This window comes from Panthera uncia, assembly GCF_023721935.1.
Source record: "Panthera uncia isolate 11264 chromosome B2 unlocalized genomic scaffold, Puncia_PCG_1.0 HiC_scaffold_24, whole genome shotgun sequence".
Classification (NCBI taxonomy): Eukaryota; Metazoa; Chordata; class Mammalia; order Carnivora; family Felidae; genus Panthera; species Panthera uncia.
This window is the reverse complement of record NW_026057580.1, coordinates 5410112-5436405: the sequence shown is the minus strand read 5'-3', so window position 1 is coordinate 5436405 and position 26294 is coordinate 5410112. Positions and strand designations below refer to the sequence as shown.

Genomic DNA, 26294 nt, shown 5'->3' with positions numbered 1-26294 from the left:
AACAGGCTCCAGGCTCTGAGCCGTCAGCACAGAGCCTGAGGCGGGGCTTGAACTCACGAACCGCGAGATCATGACCTGAGCCGAAGTCGGACACTTAACCGACTGAGCCACCCAGGCGCCCCTCAAATTATGTACTTTAAACATGTGCAGTTATTATATGTCAATTATACCTCAAGAAAGCTATTAAGCTTATTAAGCCATAAGCAGTGGTTTTGTTTCTCTCACTAAACTGCAAAATCCTCAGGGTCAGGCCTTGTATCTTGTACTTTTTTTGTATCCTTCTACTAAGTCCAGCATAGTGATGGACACAGAAAAGTTTAGCAAATACCTTTTGGCTAACCGAGTGCATTTTGCACTCTTTGACAAATCTCGGGGAGGGGGGTACTCAAGACAGAAAATGGAAAACGGTTTTCTCTACTTTTATTCTTTTATTTATCTGGAATATAGCACAGAGGACAGAGGGGGAAAGACCATGGCACAAAGCTACCCCAAGACACCACCAGTCTCCCTTACACTACAGCTACCTGAGGTATAAATACAGATATGCCCGTGTCCCAGGGTTGAATTAGAGAGCTGTGGGTCGAAGGCTGATGAAGGTATATAACAAGGTGAAAGGATTGCCAGACTGCAACTCAGCTTCATTTCATTCCCTTACCCTCTTTATTTTGACCTCTAAGGTGGCACTGACCAGAAGACGAAGGAGGAACCCAAGAAGTGCTTGGCAAGTAACAATGGCCTTTCACTAACCGCCCTTATGGACTGAGCAGGTGGTCCCCATTGGGATTATAATTACATTTCTCTCCACTTCTCCCAAAAAGATGGCAGTAGGGCCTCTATTCTGAACAGATCAGCAAAAGTGAAAGAGATGGAACTAGAATGACCATCAGTGGAGAGAAGGGCAAACATCATCCATGATAGTGTCGGGTAAAGTTGATGATCTTTGATTTCCGTCGTAGGAACTCTCCATTGCCTGTTGAAATACGTCTGTTGTAGGAAATTATATTCCCTGGGCTTTTACTTTTATAGATTGTGTGGGCATAGGAGATGACATAGAATATCCAGAAGCAGTGCATGAAAATACGGGACATCAGGCCAAACCAGCGCACGACTCTGACCTCTTCAATGACAGAGTCATTGTTGGTAAAGATTTGTACTATAATGTTTACAGCTTCATAGAAAAGGATCCAGATGATGTAGGTCACCAAGCCCCTGTGTATTTGAGCATATACTGAGTACAGAAGGAAGCAGCTGATGATGAGGGTAATGAAAGACAGGAAGAAGACCATATTGAAAGCCCAGCAGATGATGAACTGGCTTATCAGGACACTTGCACTCTTGTTCTGTAGGTGGCTATCAGTGCAATTGTTGTTCCTTATGTATCTGTGTTCGAAGATGAGGTACATGTTGGTGGCCACGATGGTAAAGACCCCTGATAACACGGTGCCCATTTTGGCAGTCATCCCAAACCAGTGCTGCTGTCTCATGCTGAGACTTCCTGTGATGACGAACAAGATACAGGAGAATTCTGGTTCCTGCCAATGTGATAAATGATCACAGTTTCTGCCTCCTGCCCCAAATGCACCCTGGAAAAACAATAGAGAGAAATATGGAAACAAGGAAACAACAGCTTTGGAAAGACGGAAGGCTTTAAAATTGCTTGTGAATGACATATCTGATAAAGGCTCAGTGCCCAGAATCTGTAAAGAAATTATCAAGCTCAGCACCCCAAAAATGAATAATCCAGTTGAGAAATGGGCAGAAGATAGGAGTAGACATTTTCCCAAAGAAAACATCCAGATGGCTAACAGACATGAAGAGGTGCTCGACAGCACTCATCGTCAGGGAAATACAAATCGAAATCATGATGAGATACCACCTCACACCTGTTGGACTGGCTAAAGTTAACAACACAAGAAACAACAGATGTTGGCCAGGGTGTGGATAAAGGGGAACCCTCTTGCACAGTTTCTGGGAATGCAAACCAGGGCAGCCACTGTGGAGAATAGTATGGAGGTTCCTCAAAAAGTTAAAAATAGCCCTACAACCCAGCAATTGCACTACTAGGTATTTACCCCAAGTTTATAAAAGTACCGAATCAAAGGGGTACGTGCACCCCAATGTTTACAGCAGCAGTATCAACAGTAGCCAAACTATGGAAGGAGCCCAAATGTCCATCGACCGATGAACGGAAAGAAGATGTGGTATTGATACCATGGAATATCACTCAGCCATCAAAAGGATGCAATGTTGCCATTTGTGGTGATGTGGATGGAGCCAGATTGTATTATGCTAAGCGAAATAAGTCAGAAAAAGACAAATACCATATGATTTCACTCATGTGGAATTTCGGAAACAAAACAGATGAACATATGGGAGGGGGGAAAGTGAAGGAAACAAATCATAGGAGGCTTTTTTTTTTAAGTTTTTATTTATTTTGAGGGAGAGAGGGAGTGCGTGTGTGCACACAAGCGATGGAGGGGCAGAGAGAGAGAATCGCAAGCAGGCTTCACACTGTCAGCGCAGGGCCAGATGTGGGGCTCGAACCCATGAACTGTGAGATCATGACCTGAACGGAAATCAAGAGTTGGATATTCAACCGACTGAGCCACTCAGGGGCCCTCCATAAGAGACTCTTAACCATAGAGAACAAGCTGAGGGTTGATGGAGGGAGGTGGGTGAGGGACGGATTGAATGAGTGATTGGTATTAAGGAGGGCACTTGTGATGAGCACTGGGTGTTGTATATAAGTGAGGAATCACTGAATTCTAGTCCTGAAACCAATATTGCACCATATGTTAACAACTAGAATTTATTTATTTATTTTTAAATGTTTATTTTTGAGAGAGAGAGAGAGAGCACATGAGTGCGAGTGGGAGAGGGGCAGAGAGAGAGAGGGAGACAGAGGATCCAAAGCAGGCTCCATGCTGACAGTAGAGAGCCTGATGTGGAGCTTGAATCCACAAACCGGGGGATTATGACCTGAGCCGAAGTCAGACACTTCATGGACTGAGCCACCCAGGTGCCCCAACTAACTAGAATTTAAATAAAATTTTGGAAAGAAAAAAAATAAAATCGCTTGGGAGTGTGAGTGGGGAGGAGGGAGGATGCAGTCTGGGGCGGGTGGCAAGGAGCAGGTGATTAGAGAAGCGGTTCTCAGCCCTGGCTTTACATTAGAATCAATGAAGTACCCAGGCCCAGGCTCCACCCCGGACCAGTTAGAACATCCTGCGTGTGCTACTCAGAAATCGGTATTTTTCATGACTTCCTGGTGATTTTCACAGGTAGCCAGTAGTAGGAAACACTGGGTAGAGAAGGTAGTTTAAATTACGCTCTTCTCTTCTCCCAGCACTGCTGCACCCTGGTAGGGAAAATTGGCGGCACTTGCCAGACCTTGAGTGCAGGTGTCTCAGGAGAAAATCAGTACAGTGTCGCCGCTGGCGTGAGGCGTTGACGAAAACAGGTGGACACCAACTGGCTTTCCGCAATCACTCCTGCACTACGTATCAAAACTGAATACAAAGAAAGTGGGAGGGACGAGAGGGTGGGTGATGGGCACTGAGGAGGGCACCTGTTGGGATGAGCACTGGGTGTTGTATGGAAACCAATTTGACAATAAAGTTCATACTTAAAAAATAAAATAAAATAAAAGAATACACAAGAAAGGTATACTTTAAGGGAAATTTGGAGCCTTCAGGAGAGGATTGCCTAACAATAGAAAAGAAAAAGCAACAATGAGCTGGGTGTTCAACTAAAAAACTTAAGGGGAAAAAAATCCCAATAATAAGAACAACAAAAAAATAGGAGGAAGAAAATAAACAGAAGAGCAGAAATCAGTGAAAAGGAAATAAAGATAGAGGGATCTCTGATTGGTTAGGTTATCGGGGCCAACTTGCTGCTTAAAGCAACTAAAAAATGCTAGACACCATAGTTTTAAAATATTCTTAAAAGCACAGAAGAGCTGACAAAGTAGGAGGTGGGAAGACAGTCTATGGGAGAGGTAAGAAAGCATGGAAGTCGATTTTGCTCTGAGGGTATTTACCAGTCTGAGCAAATGTGAATTACATTATGTGCTGTAGGCTAAGGGTGAATGAAATCAAAGCTCAGGATCCACCAAGGTGGGGAGTCTATTAGAAAGCCTTCCTTGCATTTGTCATGCCCGTTCCCCAGAGGGCTATGATTAAATGTGAATCAGAAGTAAACCTGACCCCACATCTTTCTCTCAAGAGCTCCAAGGAAGACAACTTAGTACTACACTGCACAAAAGGGGAGAAAACTCCCCTTGAGACATTGTAACCATAGCTAATCTTTTTGTGGATTTGTAGCCCAAATTTTATGAAGTATTCAAAAAAGCTTTTCATTTACCAGGAGTCTAGTTTAAAGCAGTCCTGAGGGGCGCTTGGGTGGCTCAGTTAGCTAAGTGTCGGACTTCAGTTCAGGTCATGATCTTGCAGTTCGTGGGTGAGAGCCCCACATCGGGCTCTGTGCTGACAGCTTGGAGCCTGGAGCCTGCTTCAGATTCTGTGTCTCCCTCTCTCTCTGCCCCTCCCCTGCTTGCACTCTGTGTATATGTCTCTCTCTCAAAAATAAATAAACATTAAAAAATAAATAAAATAAAGTAGTCCTGAACTGGAATTCTCTTAAGTTCCTGGTAGCAGCAAATTCACATCTCTGGAGGAATGCATCTTTGTGTTGGTCCTCAAAGAATCTCCAGCAGTTAATCACTGCATAGACGATGGGTACCACACAGTAAAAAAGAACCCAGCATGCAAGGAACAAGGCACTGCAAGTGAGAACCAGCAGAAATAACAGCAGAAACAGAACTGCGAAAAATATCAACTTATGAAACAATTATAGTTACTACATTTTTTGCATTAAAATTTTTATTTTCTTAAATTTTTATTTTATTTATATTTTATTTTTAATGCGTAAAGTACACATAAAATGTACCACCTTAATCATTTTTTAAAGTTTATTTATTTTAGTAATCTCCACACCCAATGTGGGGCCCAAACTCATGACCAAGAGTTGCATGCTCTTCCAACAGAACCTGCCAAGTGCCTCACCAACTTAACCATTTTTAAAGCGTACAGTTCAATGTTAACTATATTCACATTGTTATGCAGCCATTCTCTAGAACTTTTTCATCCTACAAAACTGAAACTGGATGCCCATTAAACAACTATTTCCCCTCCCCCACAACCTCTGATGAGCATCATTCTACAATTCTTTTTTTTTTTTTTTTTTTTTTTTTTTTTTTTAGTAGGCTCTATGCCCAATGTGGGACTTGAACTCATGACTCTGAGATTAAGAGTTGCATGCTCTCCCAACTGAGCCAGCCAGGTGCCCCATCTACTTTTTTTTCCTATGAATTTTACTATTCTGGATATAATACATAATATACTTGGATGATATATATTCAGAGTAGTAAAGTGGAATGATACAGTATCTATCTTTTTGTTTCTGGCTTATTTTACTTAGTGTAATTTACTCAAAGCTCATCTATGTTATAGCTTATATCAGAATTCCCTTTGATTACACATTTATGTAAATAAAAGGCAATATTGAAAGTATATGTAAAAACAGGAATCCATAGAAAATAACCTAGCAGACCTGAACGAGAAGCAAATAGAATTTCTAGAGAGGAAAACCTCAAGACCTGAAATTAAAATTTCATGGGTGTATTTGGTAGCAGATTGGACACAGACAAAGTGATGATTAGTTAACCAGAAGAGAGGTCAAAGGAAATTATCCAGATCGTAGCACGGAGAGGCAGTAAGATGGAAAATATGGATGAGAAGTTAAGAGACATGAAGAATATAATAAGATGGTCTGACGAGAGAGAGAGAGAGGGAGGGAGAAAGAAAGATGGAGAGAGAAAGAAGAAGGAGTAGAAGGAGGAAGAGAAGAAAGAGGAGGAGGAGGAGGAGGAGGAAGAGGGAGGAAAGAGGAGGTGGAAGGAGAAGGAAGGGAGGAGACAGAAGAATAGGGTAGCATATTTGGAGAGGTAATAGCTGAGTGTGATATTGTGATTTATTATAAGAAATATATATTTGGGGGGCGCCTGGGTGGCTCAGTCGGTTAAGCATCCGACTTCAGCTCAGGTCATGATCTCGCGGTCCATGAGTTCAAGCCCCGCATCAGGCTCTGTGCTGACAGCTCAGAGCCTGGAGCCTGCTTCAAATTCTGTGTCTCCCTCTCTCTCTGACCCTCCCCCATTCATGCTGTCTGTCCCTGTCTCAAATAAATAAACGTTAAAAACAAAATAAAAAAAAAAAAAAAGAAATATATATTTGGTCTTCATCCCTGGTTCTGGCTCACAGCTCCCCAAGCCCTTGGAACTTCCTAAGTATAGAGAATGATAGAGGTGTCCTTTGTTATGTTAATGAGGCGACTCTTGTACCTTCCCTCTCTCTCCTATCCTACATCCCCAAATACTAAGTTCCATCTCCTCTCCCTCCCACATATCTCTTGAATCAGTCATTGTTTTTCCCACCTCCATTGCCACCACCATAGTCCAATCACCATCATGTTCTTCTCTGGACTACTGTGACTGATACCACTTGTGAAGTTACAGTCTTTTTTTTTTTTTTTTTAATGCTTATTTATTATTTTTGAGAGAGGGAGAGAGAGGGAGAGAGAGTATGAGTTGGGGAGGAGAAGAGAGAGAAGGAGACACAGAATCCGAAGCAGGCTCTAGGCTCTGAGCTGTCAGCACAGAGCCTCACGGGGGGCCCCAACTCACAAACTACCAGATCATGACCTGAGCCGAAACCGGCCACTTAACCAACGGAGCCACCCAGGCGTCCCAGTTATAGTCTTGATACAGTCATGAATGATGCTACAGGGAGTGGGGAGGAAGACAGTGGATATGTGTGCAGGGGTAAGAAGTCCTCATCTATCAGGGTGGGAAGCCAATAGATACTGTCTAAAAATGATTAAGCAAGAAGTATCAATACAAGTGTATAGTTTAGAGATAATGAGGTCAGTAGGAGGGGAAGTAGACGAACTGAAGGTGGATGCCTGTGGGAACTATGACTGGGAGTGGGGGGCAGAGGACTGCTGTGTTTACTATAAGCCTTTCAATATTAACTAGTGCTACACATACACACAATTTTAATAAAAATGGGTTTATGAAAATATAATTATTTTATTAAGTCTAATAAATCAGATCATTAAGTATCTCCCATTGGCTCCCTTTATGTTGTCGGGGTAGCTTTCTTTAATACAGTATCTTTGTAGCCCCCCAAATGGTTAAGCCAGCATTGCGGAAGGACAGCCAGATAATTGTCGTCTAAACCAAGAGCTACAAATGTTACCATGAAAAGTAGTTGGTAATAGTGCGATGAGGTGTCTGAGTGACTCGGTCAGTTAAGCATTCCGGTCTTTATCTCAGAGTCGTTAAGTTCAACCCTGGACTGGGCTCTGTGCTGAGCCTGAAGCCTACTTAAAAAAAAAAAAAAAAAAAAAAAAAAAAAAAAAAAAAAAAAAAAAAAAGTGATCCCAACAGTCTTTTTTGTTTATTTGTGAAATGTTCTGAAAATGAGACATTATTTCAACAAGTACACCACTAGAAGTGATTCTGATTCCATCTTTGAATATTGACATTTTTTTTTAAAGTAGGCTCCATGCCCAACGTGGGGCTTCAACTCACGACCCTAAGATCAAGGGTCACATACTCCATCAACTGAGCCAGCCTGGTGCCTTGAATATTGATATTTTAAATGCTGAAAAAAAATTTAGGGGCGCCTAGGTGGCTTATTTGGTTAAGCGTCTGACTTCAGCTCAGGTCATGATTTCGAGGTCTGTGAGTTCGAGCCCCGCGTTGGGCTCTGTGCTGACAGCTCAGAGCCTGGAGCCTGCTTGGGATTCTGTGTCTCCCTCTCTCTCTGCCCCTCCCCTGCTCATGCTCTGTCTCTGTCTCTCTCACTCAAAAATAAATGAACATTGAAAAAAAATTTTTAAAACGATGTAGAAAAACTGCTGAGATCCCACACAACTATTAGTGAGAATATGAAACAGAGTTAGGCCAGTTAATAACCAGAAAAGAAAAAAATGTAAAAGCGTGTAAAAGGTACTTCAGTAAAGAAGGTATGAGGATGAATAAAACTGCTACATAGTCACACTATGCTATGTTAAATGGTCATCAAGATGAATGTCTGTGGCAACATACAACATGAATGGATCTTAGGTAATAATAAGGGGGAAAAGTACCAAAAGAAGATACATAGTTAAAAACAACTATAGATGGGGGCGCCTGGGTGACTCAGTCAGTTGAGCATCGGACTTCCGCTCAGGTCATGACCTCACGGTTTATGGGTTTGAGCCCCACTTCTGGCTCTGTGCTGACAGCTCAGAGCCAGGAGCCTGCTTCGGATTCTGTGTCTTCCTTCCTCTCTGCCCCTCCCCTGCTCATGCTTTGTCTCTCAAAAACAAATAAACGTTAAAAAAAAAACACAACAACTATAGATCTATATCATACACACATTTTATGACTATATGTATAGGTGCAATAAAACTATAAAACTGTTGGGGTGTCTGGGTTCAGTCAGTGGAGCATGCGACTCTTCATATCAGGGTTGTAAATTCGAGTTCCATATTGGGTGTTGAGATTACTTTTAAAAAAACTTTTTTTTTTACATTTATTTATTTATTTATTTATTTAATTTTTTAGTATTTTATTTATTTATTTATTTATTTATTTAAAAAAATTTTTTTAACGTTTATTTATTTTTGAGACAGAGAGAGATAGAGCATGAACGGGGGAGGGTCAGAGAGAGAGGGAGACACAGAATCTGAAACAGGCTCCAGGCTCTGAGCGGTCAGCACAGAGCCCGACGCAGGGCTCGAACCCACGAACTGTGAGATCGTGACCTGAGCTGAAGTCGGACGCTTAGCCGACTGAGCCACCCAGGCGCCCCTTTTATTTATTTTTTAAGACAGAGAGAGACAGAGCATGAATGGCCGATGCGGGGCTTGAACTCACGAACCGTGAGGTCATGACCTGAGCTGAAGTCGGATGCTTACCGACTGAGCCACCCAGGTGCCCCTGGATTACTTTTTTTTATTTTTATTTTTTTTATTTTTTATTTTTTTTCAATATATGAAGTTTATTGTCAAATTGGTTTCCATACAACACCCAGTGCTCATCCCAAAAGGTGCCCTCCTCAATACCCATCACCCACCCGCCCCTCCCTCCCACCCCCCATCAACCCTTAGTTTGTTCTCAGTTTTTAACAGTCTCTTATGCTTTGGCTCTCTCCCACTCTAACCTCTTGCCCCTGGATTACTTTTTTAAAAATCTTAAAAAACACCCCTACGGGGGCACCTGAGTGGCTGAGTCAGTTAAGCGTCTGGCTTCGGCTCAGGTCATGATCTTCCAATTCATGGATTCAAGCCCTGCTTTGGGCTCTGTGCTGACAGCTCAGAGCCTGGAGCCTGCTTCAGATTCTGTGTCTCCCTCTCTCTCTGCTCCTCTCCTGCTTGTGCTCTGTCTCTGTCTTTCAAAAATAAATAAATGATAAAAAAAAAAAAAACAAACCTTACAAACCTCTATGAGGAAACTATATAAGGAAAGCAGAGGAATGATGAATTTAGGATTCTAGATGATGGTCACCTCAGACCAGGGGAGGAAGTGAAATGGCTTAAGCAGATCAGACAATAAGGTATGAATTACTGACAAGATCCTAATTTTATTTTGGGTGGAGGATTTGAAGGTACCTATTACATTACTAAAAATAACTAATACTTAAAAAATAAATAAAGGAGCCATGAATGGACCAATGAGGAATATGTCATGCCCCAAGGATTATGGTTAAGTCTAACTGTGAGTATATGAGGTACAATAAAAAATACATAAAACAAAGATAACAATAGCATTTACCTCCAAGTCGTTGTGAAGATTAAATGAGTTAATATATGTGTTAATATATTGAAAACACTCAGAACAGTGCCTGGAAACTAGTAAGCATTCCACTGTGTAAGTATTTTTGCCACCATTTTGCTTTATGCCAAGGGGTAACTATTTATTATGCACGCAAAACTACTCCTCATTAAGCTGTGTTGTAGCAGACGCCATAAGCTTTGTTCTCAATACTCATTTCCTTCCCTTTTTTTTAAAGTTTATTTTATTTATTTATTTATTTATTTAAGTTTATTTCTTTATGGAGAGAGAGAGAGCACGAGCTGGGCAGGGGCAGAGAGAGGGAGAGAGAGAATCCCAAGCAGGCTCTGTGGTGTCAGTGCAGAGCCCAACTCGGGGCTGGAACTCACGAACCGTGCCTATCTGGAGCCAACATCAGGAGTGGGATGCCAACAAGGAACCCCTGCTTTTCTTGATAAAGGAGGGAAATGTGGCTGACACAATCCCTACATCTTCCTCTTTTCTTTTTTCTTTAAATGTTTTATTTTTTTAAGTAATCTCTACACCCAAGGTGGGGCTTGAACTCACGACCCCAAGATCAAGAGTTGCGTGCTCTTCCTACTGAGCCAGCCAGGCAGGCCATCCTTTAGTACTATTTAAAAATTATTTTGGGGGGGCGCCTGGGTGGCGCAGTCGGTTAAGCGTCCGACTTCAGCCAGGTCACGATCTCGCGGTCCGTGAGTTCGAGCCCCGCGTCAGGCTCTGGGCTGATGGCTCAGAGCCTGGAGCCTGTTTCAGATTCTGTGTCTCCCTCTCTCTCTGCCCCTCCCCCGTTCATGCTCTGTCTCTCTCTGTCCCAAAAATAAATAAAAAACGTTGAAAAAAAAAATTTTAAAAATTATTTTGGGGAGGTGCCTGGGTGGCTCAGTCGGTCAAGCGTCCGACTTCAGGTCAGGTCATGATCTCCCGGTCCGTGAGTTCGAGCCCCACGTCAGGCTCTGTGCTGACAGCTCAGAGCCTGGAGCCTGCTTCAGATTCTGTGTCTCCCTCTCTCTCTGACCCTCCCCCATTCATGCTCTGTCTCTCTCTGTCTCAAAAATAAATAAACATTAAAAAATAAATTAAAAAAAATTATTTTGGGGGGATGCGCCTGGGTGGTTCTGTCGGTTAAACGTCTGACTCTTGATTTCGGCTTGGGTCATGATTTCACAGTTTGTAACCTCAGGCCCCACGTTGGTCTCTGCGCTGACAGTGCAGAGCCTGCTTGGGATTCTCTCTCGCTCCCTCTCTCAAAAGAAATAAACTTAAAAAAACACTAATTTTTTAAATGTATTCTTTCTACTCAATCTATACAGTAAGTGAAAATTCATGTTCTGATTTGTACATCTTATTGATGACTCTTTAGGTTGAATATTTTAAAAGTATTTGTTAACTACTTTTATTACTTCTTACGAGTTATTTATGTCCTTTACCTGATACATTTGTGTATTAAGATGTTAGTTATTTTTTTCCAATTTGTATGAGTTTCTTATATGATAAAGGTATTACTCTTTGTTAAGAAAGAAAATACAGAGGTGGCCGTGTAGGTGATGGGTGGTGTTGAGACCCTGCAGTCCTCTCAAGGTCATTCAAATCCTCAGAAAGGTGTCGGGCTGTCGGATGGCATCCGTAATTCTCTTGGCCTTTCTTTTGTGGTCGTAAGCCGACGGCCACAGCGCCTTGCACCAATATCCCAAGCAGGAGTGTGCCAGTAAGCTCTCCCCCGTGTCCGTCTCTTTCATAGGAAGGAAAGCACTTTCCAGAACCCCTCAGCAGCCTTCCTCTCATGGCTTGTCGGTCAGAACTGGTTCACGTGGCTACCCATAGTTTCAAGAGAGGCTGGGGAAGCCAGTTCCTGGCAAAGCTGAGTAGAATTGCCATAACTGGTTTAGTCATATTGTGATTTATGCCCAGAATACAGCTGCACAACCCCCCCCCCCAGAGTCCCCTTAACAAGGAGAAGCAAGGAAGTGGCTGATAAAGTCTGCCATACATATCTTGCTCTGTTAACTACTCTTTTTCTCCTCTGACATAGAAGGAACCAGGGCTACCTGTTCGCCCCTTCTTTCACAGAAGCAGAATGTTTAGGTATATACATGGTTGGCCAGGAAAAGTTTTGCTTTTCCCCAACTTTCCTTGCAGCTGAATGTGGTCATGTGACCAATTCCTAAAAAGGAGTTGAAAGGGGACAAAATGAACCTAAGTACCAGAGAGTGGGGCACGTGGGTGGCTCAGTCGGTTAAGCGTCTGACTCTAGATTTCAGCGCAGGTTACGATCTCATGGCTGTGAGATCAAGCGCTGCATGGGTTGTGCTGGCCATGAAGCTCCCTTAAGATTCTCTCCCTCCCTCTTCCTCTGCCCCTTAGCTGCTCACACGGGCATGCTCTCTCTCTCTCTCTCAAAAAAAAAAAAAAAAAAAAGCGCACCAGATAGTAAGGAGAAAGTCCTGTTCTCCCTTTCCTTCTTCCCAGTGGTTGGAACATTGATGTGGTTGGGAGTCATTTTGGACTCACCGGGCAAGGGCATAGTAGAGCATAGACAGAAGGAGCCTAGGTCTCTGAAGATTTCACGGAGCAGAGATACCCACACTAGCTTAAGCTTTTACATGAGAGAGAAAAACTATAAACTTTTGTCATCTTTAAATTTTTCTTAATGTTTATTTATTTTTTAAAGCGAGAGAGACAGAGTGCAAGCAGGGGAGGAACAGAGGGAGAGGGAGATACAGAATCCGAAGCAGGCTCCAGGCTTTGAGCTGTTAGCACGGAGCCTGATGTGGGGCTCGAACCCACGAACCATGAGATCGTGACCTGGGCCAAAGTCAGATGCCCGACTGACTGAGCCACCCAGCACCCCAACTTTTATCATCTTTAAAGCACTGTTATTTTGGGGGCGCCTGGGTGGTTCATTCGTTTGAGCATTGGATTTCAGCTCAGGTCATGATCTCATGGTTCATGAGTTTGAGCCCTGCATCTGGCTCTCAGCTGTCAGCATAGAGCCCACTTTGGATCCTCTGTCTCCCTCTCTGTCTTCCCACCCCCTGCTCACGCTCCTTCTCTCAAAAATTAAGAAAAAAAAAACATTAAAAAAATAAATAAAGCACTGTTATTTTGCAGGCACACTTACATCCTAACAAATACAACTGCCTCCAATCCTCTGTCTGAGAGCATGCTAAAATCTCTCCCACCTTGATCTCTCCCTTGATCCTGTGTTTCTAATTTACATTCAGTCTTTCTCTGTGTTAGTCGGAGAGGGCAAAAGATACCGATCATTTGCCTGATTTAAGCAGAAAAGGGCATAGCTCATAGATTGTGGAGAGGGCTAGAGAACTGTCAGTTATCTCTTGCTACAATAACGCCACACAAACAACTCCAAAACCCCGGTAGCATGTAACAATGAACAGTACTTGGTTCATAAGTCCATGGAGCTCAGTTTATCTGGGGCTGAGCTGAGCTGGGCTCGGGTGAATTCACTGAAGTGTCTGGGGGTCAACTGTTGGCTGGCGAGAGAGTTGTGTTGATTTTGGCTGAGCTCATTCATATTCTGAGGCTCAACTGGTTGCTGGCGGATCTAGGATGGACTCGGTTGGGATGACTCGGGGAGACTAGGCCTAATGTCGCGCGTCTCTCATCAGTCAACAGGCTAGCCTGGACATATTCTAACGGCGATGGTGAGGACACCAGTGCGAGTGCTACAGAATGAATGTTTATACGCCCCCAAAATTCACCAGTTGAAGACCTAATGCCCAAGGTGATGGTATTAGAAAGTGGGGCCTTGGAGAGTGATTAGATGATGAAGGTGGAGCCTTCGTGAAGAGATGAAGAAATTAGTGCCTTTATTATTTTTTTAATTAAAAAATTTTTAAGTTTATTTATTTATTTTGAGAGAGAAAGAGAGAGCACGAGAGCTGAGAGCAGGTGAGGGGCAGAGAGAGAGAGAGAAAGAGAGAGAGAGAGAGGCAGAGAGAGAATCCCAAGTAGGCTCCACCCTGTCAGCGCAGAGCCCCATGTGGGGCTCGATCTCCCCAACCGTGAGATCATGACTTGAGCCGCAACCAAGAGTTCGCTGCCTAACAGACCGAGCCACCCAGGCACCCCCAAAATGAGTGCCTTTATAAAAGAAGTCCCAGGGAGATTCTCGCTTCATTCACCACATAAGGGCACAGCAAGAAGTCAGCAGGCCGCAACCCGGAAGACGGCCTTTAAAACCGGACCCAACCTACGCTGGCACCCGATCTTGGACTTCCGGCCTCCGGAGCGGTGAGAAGTAAATTTTTGCCGTGTGTCAGCCCCCCAGGCTGCCGTGTGCTGTTCCAGCTGCCAGACAGGCTGGAACAGAGAGCGAGCACAATCACGCAGGCGCTTCTCAAGCCTCTTTCTGTCAGGTTTGCTAACATCCCTTGACCAAAGCAAGTCCCAGGGGTGAGCCCGGCCTCAGAATGGGAAGGTCTGACAAGACAACATGGATGCAGGGAGAGGCGAAGAACTGAGGCCACGAATGCAGTCAGCCCCCCGCCCCACATTCGGAGCTCTGTCCGGGGGGCTGCCAACATCTCACCACAGGGCCAGACTACTACAGACGCTGCTAGTGCCACCGAGGAGCATTTGACGCTCAAGTCCCACCGACAGACCTTGGGGCACCGACCCCGGGTGCTGCTGCCATTGGCTGTTCCCCCCCCAAACTGAGCGTGGCTGTGACAACTGGCACTGCCCACCCAGAGAATGATTCTTTTCTGCCAGTGTTTCTTCACCTCACAAACTCCTCCTCGTTCAAAGCCGAGGCTGGGCAGATTTTATTAGCAGAGCCTATGACACAAGTGCATGACTTCGTTCACGAGGAAAGATGGGAAAGTGAGGAGCGGGCGTTTTGGGCTACACAGTCCTGGGAGGTGAGCTGTGCTTCCCACAAGGTTTCATAGACTGGAAAATTCTCCATACATGGGAAAGGGGCTTATATCGTGGGCGGTTAAAGAACTGAAAGGGAACCACAACAACGAGGAGAAGGAGGACACTAGGCTCTCATTCCTTTCACAACTAAACGTCTTTTTTTTTGAATTTTTTTTGTTTATTTTTCGGAGAGAGAGAGACAAAATGCGAGCAGGGGAGGGGCACAGAGAGAGGGAGACACAGAATCCGAAGCAGGCTCCAGGCTCTGAGCTGTCAGCACAGAACCCGACACAGGGCTCGAACTCACGGACCGGGAGATCATGACCTGAGCCAAAGTCAGACGCTCAACCAACTGAGCCACCCAGGCGCCCCCACAGCTAAATTTCTTGCAAGAGTACCCCTGGCTCGCTTTTCTCATGGCCCACTTCACTTCCGTCATAATCAGTTACTACCACACTAATGAGGCAAAATCCAGTGGTTTATGACCACAAGCACCTATTTTTCTCACTCATGCTTCAGGCTGCATGTCGGCTGGGTTTAGTTCCAGGCTCCAGTCTGGGTTTCTGTCTGCTACACACGTCTCTTCTCCACCTGGGACCAGCAGCTCCCAGAGTATGCTACGATGGTGAATGGTAGGAGTGCAGCGGAGTGAACAAAAATATATGATGCCTCTTCAGGTACATTGGCATTTTTGCTCACATTCCATCGGCCGGAAGAAGTCTAGCAGGGAACTACATACTCCATCCACCCTCATGCATGCAAGGTCACATAGAAAGATGGAGGAAAGAACTGAGGACAATAATCCAGTCTACCGTAACTCTTCATCTGGCTCTGCCCAGCTGAGCCATTTGGGTCCATAATAACTACAATTGCCAAATCAAACAGTTTTCAGAGGATGGGGGAGCAGGCAGGTGCCGGGCCAGCAGTACCTTTTTGGGCATGGTTAGGAGTTTGGGTTTTATTCTAAGTGTAGTGAAAGCCATTTAGTGGTTGAATATGTGGTCTTTCTGCAACGCAAATCTGGTCGTGCTATGCCCCTACTTAAACTTTCAGTGGATGTCCACTTGTCTACAGGAAAAGGTACCACAACTCTCACGTGGCATTAGAAGTCCACCATGATGGTTCCCTGCTCCAGTATCTACCATCACTGCACCCCATTCTGCGCACTCTTTGCTGTTCCCATGTAGTGCCACTTAGATTTTATTTTAGTTTGGGCTCTCCTAGGAGCAATCTCTAAGACAAGGACTTGAGAGCCAGTAGTTTATTTGGGAGGTGATGGAAACACCAGTGGAGAAGAGGTGGAAAGTGATACAGGGGAGGAATGTAGCCCATAAAGGATGGGCTATTAAGCTAACTACCACAGTGACTAAGAGGAGCTTAATCCTGTTAAGAAACTGGGCAACACATGCCTCAGAATGATCCCATCTGAGGGGTGAAGGAGCTGGTGAATTTACACACCAACTCCTGAGAGTTGTTGGTTGAGGGCTGCTCCCAGGAGGAGTTAACTCCTAGGCACTAATAGTACACTGGGAGTTTGTGCACTGTTTTTTTTTTTTTTTTCTTTCCAGTTTTGGGGAGTTGGAAGAAGAGCCTTTGGGCAAAGAGAGCATACATAGAGGTCGAGGGATGTGGGTGAGGCACTGACAGCGTCTCCTATGTGGTTTTTCAAATGCAACTTCTCTTGTAGACCACAATTCCATAAATGTTTCATCCTTCTGCCTAGGATGCTTTTCCTGCCCTCTCTACCTGCAAAACTCCTACTCATCCTTCCAGACTTTTCCCAGCTTCCTAAACAGAGAGGACCACACTTCACTCTGGTTTTTTTTTTTTTTTTTTTTTTTTTTGGATATAGTGCACACTTCTTACTTTTATTACTTATCACGCTGCTTTACTTATGAGCCCGACTCTTGTACTAGATTATACATTTGTTAAGGGCAGGAGCTGTACTTCACAGCTTTTAATATAGTTTGGTGCCTGGAATATAGTACATGCTAAGGAAAAGCTAGTTGGATGGAAGCATTAATTTCTGTCTACAGAGTCTGGCGATGATCTGCTGGAGTGCTACATTGAACTGTGGCCAACCTGAGGGTAAATAATAGCAGTTTTTACGCTACTTTTCATCTCGATGACATTACCTACCCTTCCTTCGCCCAATATCCTCCTCTTCTCTCTCCCTATCCTTACATCAAAATCTGCTCCTAGATAACTTCTTTTACATCAAAGGAGGATTAAACCAAGAGATAGGAAATGTGAGTTCCTGTTCCTCTTCACCAGGTCCTTGAGCAATTTCTTCTTCTGAACTTCAGACTCCTCACTTGTAAAGTGATCTTGAATGTCCCTGCCCCTACTAAGGGGCTCTGTAAGAATATCTCTAGAAGGGGGGCACAGAAGGAACTGGCAACAGTGGTTGCCGCTGAAGGATATATGGGTGGTCTGGGGCAAAGATGAGAGGGAGACCAGCTTTTTCTTTACATCCTGGGTTAATTTCCTAGGACTATTGCATCAAATTGCCATTTGGTGACATAAAACAACACAAGTTTGTACTCTCACTGTTCTGAAGGCTGGGAGAGCACAATCAAAGTGCTGGCGGGGCCGTGCTCCCTTTGAGGATTTCAGGAGGAATCTTTCTTGCCTCTTCTGGGTTCTGGTAGCTCCAGGCATTCCTCGACTCGTGACTGCATCACTCCAATCTCTGCTGCCATAGTCACACCACCTCCTCCTCTTCTGTCTGTGTCTTTTCTCTTGTAAGGACATTTGTCATTGGGTTTAGGACCCAACCAAGTAAAACAGGACAATCTCGTTTCAAAATTCTTAACGTTATTATTTCCACAAAGACTCCCTTTTCCAAATATGGTAACATTCATAGGTTTCAGAAATTTGGATGCGGACATGTCTTTTGGGAGGCCACCATTCAACCTATTACATACCTATTTGGATGTCTTGAATTGGTATCATGTGCAAGTTTAAGAAAGGAAGATAGGAAAGAGGAAAGAAGGGAAGGAAAAAAGGAAGGACCTGCTTGACAGAATCGTAGGAGATTTTTTTTTCTAGGATTCCTAATAGTTCAAACCAAGGTGGTCCACTCCTGTTATTGATTACAAGCCCAATACCTCCCATCTCCATGATTTTCTCTTCAAGATATCCCCATAATTTTCAACAACAAAACATTTGCTTTCAGTACGGAGCACTCACACAAGAGGGTTGCGAGAAAAAGGAAGGAAAGAAGAGAGACTTGGATGTGACTGAACAGACACTAAGATTTCTATTTTTCTGCTTCCTGTTCAACCCAACTTTGAAGGATCTGGCTTTGAACCAGCTTTCTCTCCTCATTTTTTATTTACTGTTGAAACCATGTTGTAGGCAATGAAAATGGAACTCTCATCCCATGCAGGTAGAAGAATAAAGTAGTACAACCACTCTGAAGCATGATTGAGGGGTGCATGGGTGGCTCAGTTGGTTGAGTGTCCAACTTCAGCTCAAGTCATGATTTCACAGTTCCTGAGTTTGAGCCCTACTTTGGGCTCACTACTGTTAGTGTAGAGCCTACTTCAGATGCTCTGTCCTTCTCTTCCTCTGCCCCCCTGCCTCTGCTTGCAGGGCAAAAATAAACATTTTTAAAAAGAAACACAACTGAACACTATTTTGCAAAGTTGAACACATGCACGCAGACCAGCAATTGCACTCCTACATTGATGTCCTAGAGAAACCCTTCCCCCTGTCCACTTATCCAGGAGACATGGATGAGAGTGTTCATAGCAGCAGAGTTCACACTAGCACAAAATGTGAAGCAACTGAGTGCTGATCAGTAGTCACGCAGATAAACTGTGCTATTTCTAAATTTTTTTAAATGTTTATTTATTTTTGAGAGAGACAGAGACAGAATGTGAATGGGTTAGGGGCAGAGAGAGAGGGAGACACAGAATCTGAAGCAGGCTCCAGGCTCCGAGCTGTCAGCACAGAGCCTGACGCAGGGCTCGAACTCATGAACCACGAGATCATGACCTGAGCCGAAGTCGGACGCTCAACGGACGGAGCCACCCAGTCTCCCTGAACCTGTGCTGTTTATAAAATGGAATACTGTACAGCAGTGAAAATGAGCAAACTACACTCATCAATGTGAACTAAAGCTAAATCTCAAAACCCCTGTGTTGTCTAAAACCAGCAAGCACAGGGGCTCCTGGGTGGCTCAGTTAAGCGTCTGACTTCAGCTCAGGTTATGGACTCATGGTCCGTGAGTTCAAGCCCCACATCAGGCTCTGTGCTGACAGCTCAGAGCCTGGAGCCTGCTTCCAATTCTGTGTCTCCCTCACTCTCTCTCTGCCCCTCCCCCACTCATGCTCTGTCTCTCTCTCAAAAATGAATAAACGTTAAAAATCTTTTTTTTTTTTAAAGCAGCAAGAAACAGAATAGGTACAATACAATGTCATTACTATAAAGAAAACATTATTTAAGGTTATGAACATAGGTGGAAAAGTATAAAGAAAGACAAGAGGACAATACAAAACCCTGCACAGTGGTTGTACCTAAAGTGAGGAGGAAGGGGAATGTTAACTGAACACTGTTCAAAATTTAAAAAAAATTAGAGACAACAATTGAGGAATATTCACAGAGTGGAACACAATATTAAAGCTACTATGAATCAACTAAAGCTCCATTTATCAACAGAATACTGAATGAAAAAAGCCAGTGGCTGAAGTTTATGTGTAGTGTGGTGCTATTTATAAAGTTTCAAAATGTGAAAAACATGATTATGGACATTCATACGTAAAGTGAAAGTTTGCAACATGCATAGAAAGCTGAACACATAACTCAGGATTGTGGTTTCCACGGAGAAGGGGAGGGGAACAGGACCAAGGAGGAACAAAAAGGGGACTTCAGGTTTACTGTAAATTTTTTGTTTCTTAACCTTGTTCTTATGTGTTCTTTATTCTTTTTTATGTTTATTTTATCTAAAAAAATTTTTTTTAATGTTTATTTATTGTTGAGAGACAAAGAGTCACAGAAAGTGAGCAGGGGAGGGGCAGAGAGAGAGGGAGACACAGAATCCAAAGTGGGCTCCAGGCTCTGAGCTGTCAGCACAGAGCCCAACGTGGGGCTCGAACTCACAAACTGTGAGATCATGACCTGAGCCGAAGTCAGACACTTAACCGACTGAGCCACCCAGGTGCCCCTATTATTTATTCTTTATTGCAGGGGTTGGCAAACTACCACACATGAACCGAATCTGTCATGCTTTTTTTGGTATGGCCTGTGAGCTAGGAATGGTTTTTACATTATTATTTATTATTATTATTATTATATTTAAAAATTTTTTAAATGTTTATTTACTTTTGAGAGAGAGAGACAGAGTGTGAGTGGGGGAGGGGCAGAGAGAGAGACACACACACACAGAATCTGAACCTGGCTCCAAGCTCTGAGCTGTCAGCACAGAGCCTGACGTGGGACTCAAACCCACAAACTGTGAGATCACGACCTGAGCCAAAGTCGGACGCCTAACTGACTGAGCCACCCAGATGCCCCTATTTTTTTAATTATTATTATATCATTATTATTATTTAGTCTTTACATCTTTAAATAGTTGAAAAAAACTGAAAAACTAATATTTTATAATGTGAAAATTACATAACATTCACATTTCTGCATCCAAAAATAAAGTTTTGTGGGAACACAGCTACACTAGTTTATTTTCATATTGTTTGTGGCTGCTTTCATGCTACAGGGCAGAGTTGAGCAGTTTCAACAGAGCCCGTATGGCTGGGAAAGTGGAAAATATTTACAGTCTGGCCCTTTATAGAAAAAGTTTACCTACCCCAGGTTAAATATCTGACATACATTTCAAAATAGCAAAAAAGAAAAATTCTGGAAATAGATATATAATTCCACCACCTAACAAAATTTCCTTAATTTTCCTATGTTTTCTTCAGTCTGACAAAACCCATCTATTTTTTAAAAAATTTTAAAATATTTATTCATTTTTGAGAGATGGAGAGAGATAGAGTGCAAGTGGGGGAGGAGCAGAGAGAGAGGGAGATAGAATCCCAAGCAGGCTCCATACTGTTAGCACAGAGTCTGATGCAGGGCTCAAACTCACAAACTGTGAGATCATGGCCTGAGCCGAAACCGAGTCGAACACTTAACCGACTGAGCCACCCAGGCTCCCCTGTGACCACTCTAACTCCCTTTACTCCAACAACCTCTTGTTCCTTCAGTCTTTTTGCTTATCGCTTTGCCTTCTCTAATATAACTGATTTCTCTCATTTTGCTCTTTCTAGAGGTTGTTTAGATATCGAGAAAGCTCTGTTGCCTTTAGATCCCAGGTTGACCTCACCATCCCTTTGGTAACTCAACAGAACATTCTGTGGTGCATTGTGAGGGCTGCTCCTTGCTCTCCTGTCTTAACCCTTCTTCTCATCACAGGGTCCACTCCACTCCTTTGCAGAGGTTAAAGTCTGCCAGTGATCTCCTGGTAACTAAGTCCAAAGGCTTTTTCCTCGATTTTTATCTTCCCCAACCAGGCTCCTTTTTACTATTCTTCAAGTCTCTCTCCCCCTCTCTCCCTCTCTTTCTTTTTCCTATGGTGTCTCTACTCAGGGCTTATCTCTTCACAGAACTTTCTCTAAGGATTGGGATACACCCACCTCTTTTGAATCCACCTGCAACCCACACATGGATCATTCCCTTAACTCTACTTTGCCCCCGACTGAGTTGTTTTACTCTCCTTTGAATGAAGATGCAGTTAAGGAGGGAAAGGTTTAAACCTTGAGGGCAGATTACATTGAGAGTCTTCTACTCATACTTTCAAAATAATCAAACCTGGGGTACCTGGCTGGCTCAGTCTGTAGAGCATGGGACTCTTGGCCTCGGTGCTGTGACTTTGAGCCCCACATTGGGTGTAGAGATTACTTTAAAAAAATACATTAAAAAATAATCAAATCCTTGAGATAAACTCAAGGGTCAAAGGCCATAAGGTGCTTGAAACAGATCTATGAAGGGAGGTCCACAGATAAGCAGCATCAGTGTCACGGGGGCGGGGGGCTTATCAGAAATGCAGAATTGTAGGGGCGCCTGGGTGGCTCAATCGGTTAAGCAACTGACTTCGGCTCAGGTCATGATCTCGCGGTTCATGGGTTCGAGCCCCGTGTCGGGCTCTGTGCTGACATCTCGGAGCCTGGAGCCTCCTTCAGATTCTGTCTCTCTCTCTCTCTCTCTGTTCCTCCCCTGCTCATTCTCTGTCTCTCTCTGTCTCTCAAAAATAAATAAACATAAAAAAAAAAACCCAAAAAGAAATGCAGAATCGTAGGCTGTAGCCCAGACACGCTGAATCAGAATCTGGGCTTTTAACGTGATCTCTATGCGATCCACATGTATATTAAAGTATGAGAAGACTGGCCTAGAAGCTGCAAAAGAGTTTGAAGAGGACAGTCTTTCCAAATAGGAAGGGAGACTGTTCTTCAACCAAGAGTAGAGGCAAGCTTGTCGTCTTTGGTAAAGTGGACGCATCCTAGTAGGTGTCAGAAAACATGGTTTGTAACATGTTTTCCAACAACAGCAAAATGTTTATGAACAACATAGAGCCAAAAGACAAGAACAGTTTATACTTTTCATTTTCCTACTTAGTCAATATTAAGCACCGACTATGTGCCAAGTGCTATCCCAGGTGAGAATAGCAGGAAACAAAACAGACAAAATCCCTGCCCCAGTGGAGCTTACATTCTAGGGATGGAGATGGGCAACAGAGAAGTGCATAATAGGCCAGGTGGTGATCATGTCTTTTTTTTTTTTTAAATGTTTTTATTTATTTTTGAGACAGAGAGAGACAGAGCATGAGCAGGGGAGGGGCACAGAGAGAAGGAGACACAGAATCTGAAGCAGGATCCAGGCTCTGAGCACAGCGCCTAACGCAGGGCTCGAACTCATGGACTGTGAGATCATGACCGGAGTGAAGCCGGCCGCTTAACCGACTGAGCTACCCAGGCGCCCCGAGAGGGTTTTAAAGAAAAATAGAGTGGTGGGGACTGCTATTTAAGATGAGTGGTCAGGGATGGCATCCCCAATTGTGAAGACACTGAGGGAGCAAGCCATCCAGATATTTGTGGCGAGAGAATTCCAAGCAGAGGAAATGGCTAATACAAAGGCCTGGAGGTAGGAACATGCTGGGAGGATTCAAGGAACAGGGAAACTGCCAGTAAGTGCGGTTGGAGCAGATTAAGCAAGAAAGAGAGTGGAGGGGTCTTTAAGGAGCTTGGATTTTATGCCAAATGTGATGGAGCCATTACAAGGTATTGAGCAGAGGTGTGACATAAGGTGACTGACATTTTATTTTATTTTTCTTCCCCTGAAATATACATGTTTATTATTTTTTTAAATTTAAATCCAAGTGAGTTAACATATAGTGTAATGATGATTTCAGGAATAGAATTTAGTGATTCATCATTTACATATGACACGCAGAGCTCATCCCGACAAGTGCCCTTCTTAATGCTCGTTGTTCATTTAGCCCATCCCCCCACCCAACACGCCATCAGCAACCCTCAGTTTGTTCTCTGTATTTAAGAGTCTCTAATGGTTTGTCTCCTTCTCTGTTTTCATCTTAGTTTTGCTTCCTTTCTCTTATGCTCATCTGTTTTTTTTTCTTAAATTCCACATATGAGTGAAATCATATATTTGTCTTTCTTTGACTGACTTATTTTGCTTAGCATAATACCCTCCAGTTCCATCCACATTGTTGCAAATGGCAAGATATCATTCTTTTTGATCGCCGAGTAATACTCCATTGTATATATACCACATCTTTATCCATTCATCAATCAATGGACACATGGGCTCTTTACATACTTTGGCTGTTGTCCGTTGTGACTAACATTTTATTTTTTTTTTAATTTTTTTTTTCAACGTTTTTTATTTATTTTTGGGACAGAGAGAGACAGAGCATGAATGGGGGAGGGGCAGAGAGAGAGGGAGACACAGAATCGGAAACAGGCTCCAGGCTCCGAGCCATCAGCCCAGAGCCTGACGCGGGGCTCGAACTCACGGACCGCGAGATCGTGACCTGGCTGAAGTCGGACACTTAACCGACTGCGCCACCCAGGCACCCCGTGACTAACATTTTAGAAGGCTCTCTCTGGATGCTCTCTGGGGAAGAGACTCTAAGGGGGAAAGAGTATAAGCAGGGAAGACCAATAGGAGGCTGCTGTATAGATGTGGTTGGTTTAGATTTTGATAATGATGGTGGTGGTGGTGGTGAGAAAGGGCCCAACAATCTCAACTATCTTAATAGAGACTTTGGGTTGAGGTGGCTGGGTGCTTAAGAAAGACTATTTAAAGGGCCACATGGGTGGCTCAGTTGGTTAAAGGTTGGACTTCAGCCCAGGTCATGATCTCACGGTTTGTGAGTTCAAGTCCCGCATTGGGCTCTCTGCTGTCAGCACAGAAACCCCCCTCTTATCCCTCCCCCCCAAAAAATAAACACTGGGGTGCCTGGGTGGCTCAGTAGGTTAAGTGACTCGTGATCTCAGCTCAGGTAATAATCTATAGGTTCATGAGTTCGAGCTCTGCACTGGGCTCTGTGCTAACAGCATGGAGCCTGCTTGGAATTCTCTCTCCCTCTCTCTCTGCCCCCACCCCACTCCTGATCACTCTCTCTCTCTCAAAATAAATAAACTTAAAAAAAATAAACATAAAAAAAGACTATTTAAAAAGTTTTTGTCAGATGACAAGAGTGATTTTTTTTCCCCTTTGGATGAGAAACTGGCTTAGATGTAGAAAACAAAGAGTAGGAATAATAGCACGTCTCTGGATTGAACGATGTTAACAGCATCCCCTGGGAATCAGTGTTATTTAACATCTCATAAACAATTAAGAAAAAGGAATACTTTAAGACATTTTTTGGTGTACACATTATACTCTGCTTTCCACATAGTGAAATGTCAAGTCAATAGGGAGCATCTTCTGGAATATTTCTAAAGCTATGTGAGTAGGCTGGAAAGTGGCAGGTGACTTGCCACATGGACAGTATAAGGCAGCTAACACAGGGGTACACAATTCTGAACTTCCAGTTACCACCAAAGAAAGGGATCTAGAAGTTGCTGTACATTATTCCTTTGAGATGCCAGCTCTTGTAAAGTCCAAAATGCCAGCAAAAGTTCTGGCTGTCTAGAATAAAGACAAAGCATCAGTTTCAACAAAAACCTCAGGAAACTCCTCGTGGAGCCCAGTATGCAGTGCTGGTCACTGCATTCGAAGAAAAAGAAAAGCCAAAGAAAGGCAGCTAAAATGATTAAAAGGCTAGAAGGGCTTTTGTTTTTTGGATTAAATGCCCATAAAGGTGACTATCTGAGACTATGAAAGTCTATGAAAGCTTGAAAAATTCACAGAAAGTAAAATAGCCCGTTTCATACAGTATCATGGTTGCAAAATTTACAAAAGAAGCTTGAAAATGGGGGTAATGTCTATATAGAAAAAGGCCATTGGAGGGCATATGTTCTTTTTTAGACAGGGGGTCCTTAAATGTTCTCCAATATGTGGGAGGATGTGTTGTAACAGCAAACAGAAGCCGGGATGGAGGACAAGCAGCCCACGTCAACAGTTCTTTTTTAGGACAAAAATTACTTTGGACTAGGGTGTGCTCTCTGCCCACCCCCTCATTCTCCCTGCCCACCCCAATCACTGTAGTATACAACCACAGAAACTCACAAAGAGCAAAAAACACTGACAAGACATTCAAAGGATTCAAAACGCTGTATCAAATCTCATTCCAAGTGAAAACTAGATTGAAAATGAATTCAAGGGTGATAGATTTATAATAGATTAATAAAGGGGATTAAAGATGTTTGTGGGTATATCCTTAATCTTTGTGATTCATGCCTTGGAGATATGCTATGTCCCGGCAGGAAATGTTACTTAGTAGTCTGAATTGGATGGAAAAAATAAGAGCATGTCCTAAACAGTCAGTATCTGGCTTCTCATAGTCAGAAAGTGGCAGTTAATGATAGAAACATGGATTAAATCATTTGAATTTTACCCCCAGAACAAATCCTTTACTAGTGATCAATTACCAGACGAATGGAAGACTCTTATGAACCAACCGTTATTCACGTGTTGAACAGTTAGCAACCCTGGGCTATTGGATACGTATTGATCTTCCTTCATAGATTTAACAAAAAAAAAAAAAAAAAAAAAAAAAAAAGGACTCCAAACGGAACAGGGAAAGGTGAGGAGGATAATAACCAGAGTGACATTGATTTGGGAGATGTTAAAAATGGGCTGCAACCACCACATGGCCGTTATTTTTAGTTCAAAGATTTATATGTATAAATACATATGCTCTGTCTTTCCAAAAAATATTAGGCTCAGGAACCTCATTCCCTCCCGAAAGAAAACAGTACTCTTTCTTCCTTCCCCATAGGTCCCTTTCTTTACCTGCTTCTTCCACTCCCAGGGTTAAGGAACTTTCAGCCCCGCCTCCCTGCTCTTCCAAGCTCCGCCTTCCCGGTCCACCTGTGTGCCCAGTGCC

At 43.4% G+C, this 26294-nt stretch overlaps 2 protein-coding genes and 1 long non-coding RNA gene across 4 annotated transcripts in view; 1 reads left to right on the top strand and 2 right to left on the bottom strand.

The window, feature by feature from the left end:
• LOC125938294 (uncharacterized) overlaps positions 1-762 on the top strand; it is a 36574-nt gene extending 35812 nt beyond the window's left edge. Inside the window, exon 3 of the long non-coding RNA XR_007462660.1 lies at positions 678-762. This is a non-coding gene — a long non-coding RNA (uncharacterized LOC125938294). The remainder of the gene's footprint in view (positions 1-677) is intronic.
• The window catches only part of TMEM217B (transmembrane protein 217B), a 40889-nt gene extending 14600 nt beyond the window's left edge, over positions 1-26289 (bottom strand). Inside the window, exon 1 of one of the 2 annotated variants that reach the window (XM_049653355.1) lies at positions 26201-26289. The gene's annotated coding sequence lies outside the window, so the exon portion shown is untranslated. The remainder of the gene's footprint in view (positions 1-26200) is intronic. The other variant, XM_049653354.1, reaches the window with a different exon arrangement.
• TMEM217 (transmembrane protein 217) lies at positions 205-26283 on the bottom strand. The gene is made up of 2 exons (XM_049653353.1): positions 26201-26283; positions 205-1583 (listed from the first exon to the last, which is right to left on the bottom strand). The coding sequence occupies exon 2, from the start codon at positions 1482-1484 to the stop codon at positions 906-908; it is 579 nt and encodes a 192-aa protein (XP_049509310.1). The 5' UTR covers positions 1485-1583; positions 26201-26283; the 3' UTR covers positions 205-905.
• Positions 26290-26294: the final 5 nt, after the last annotated feature.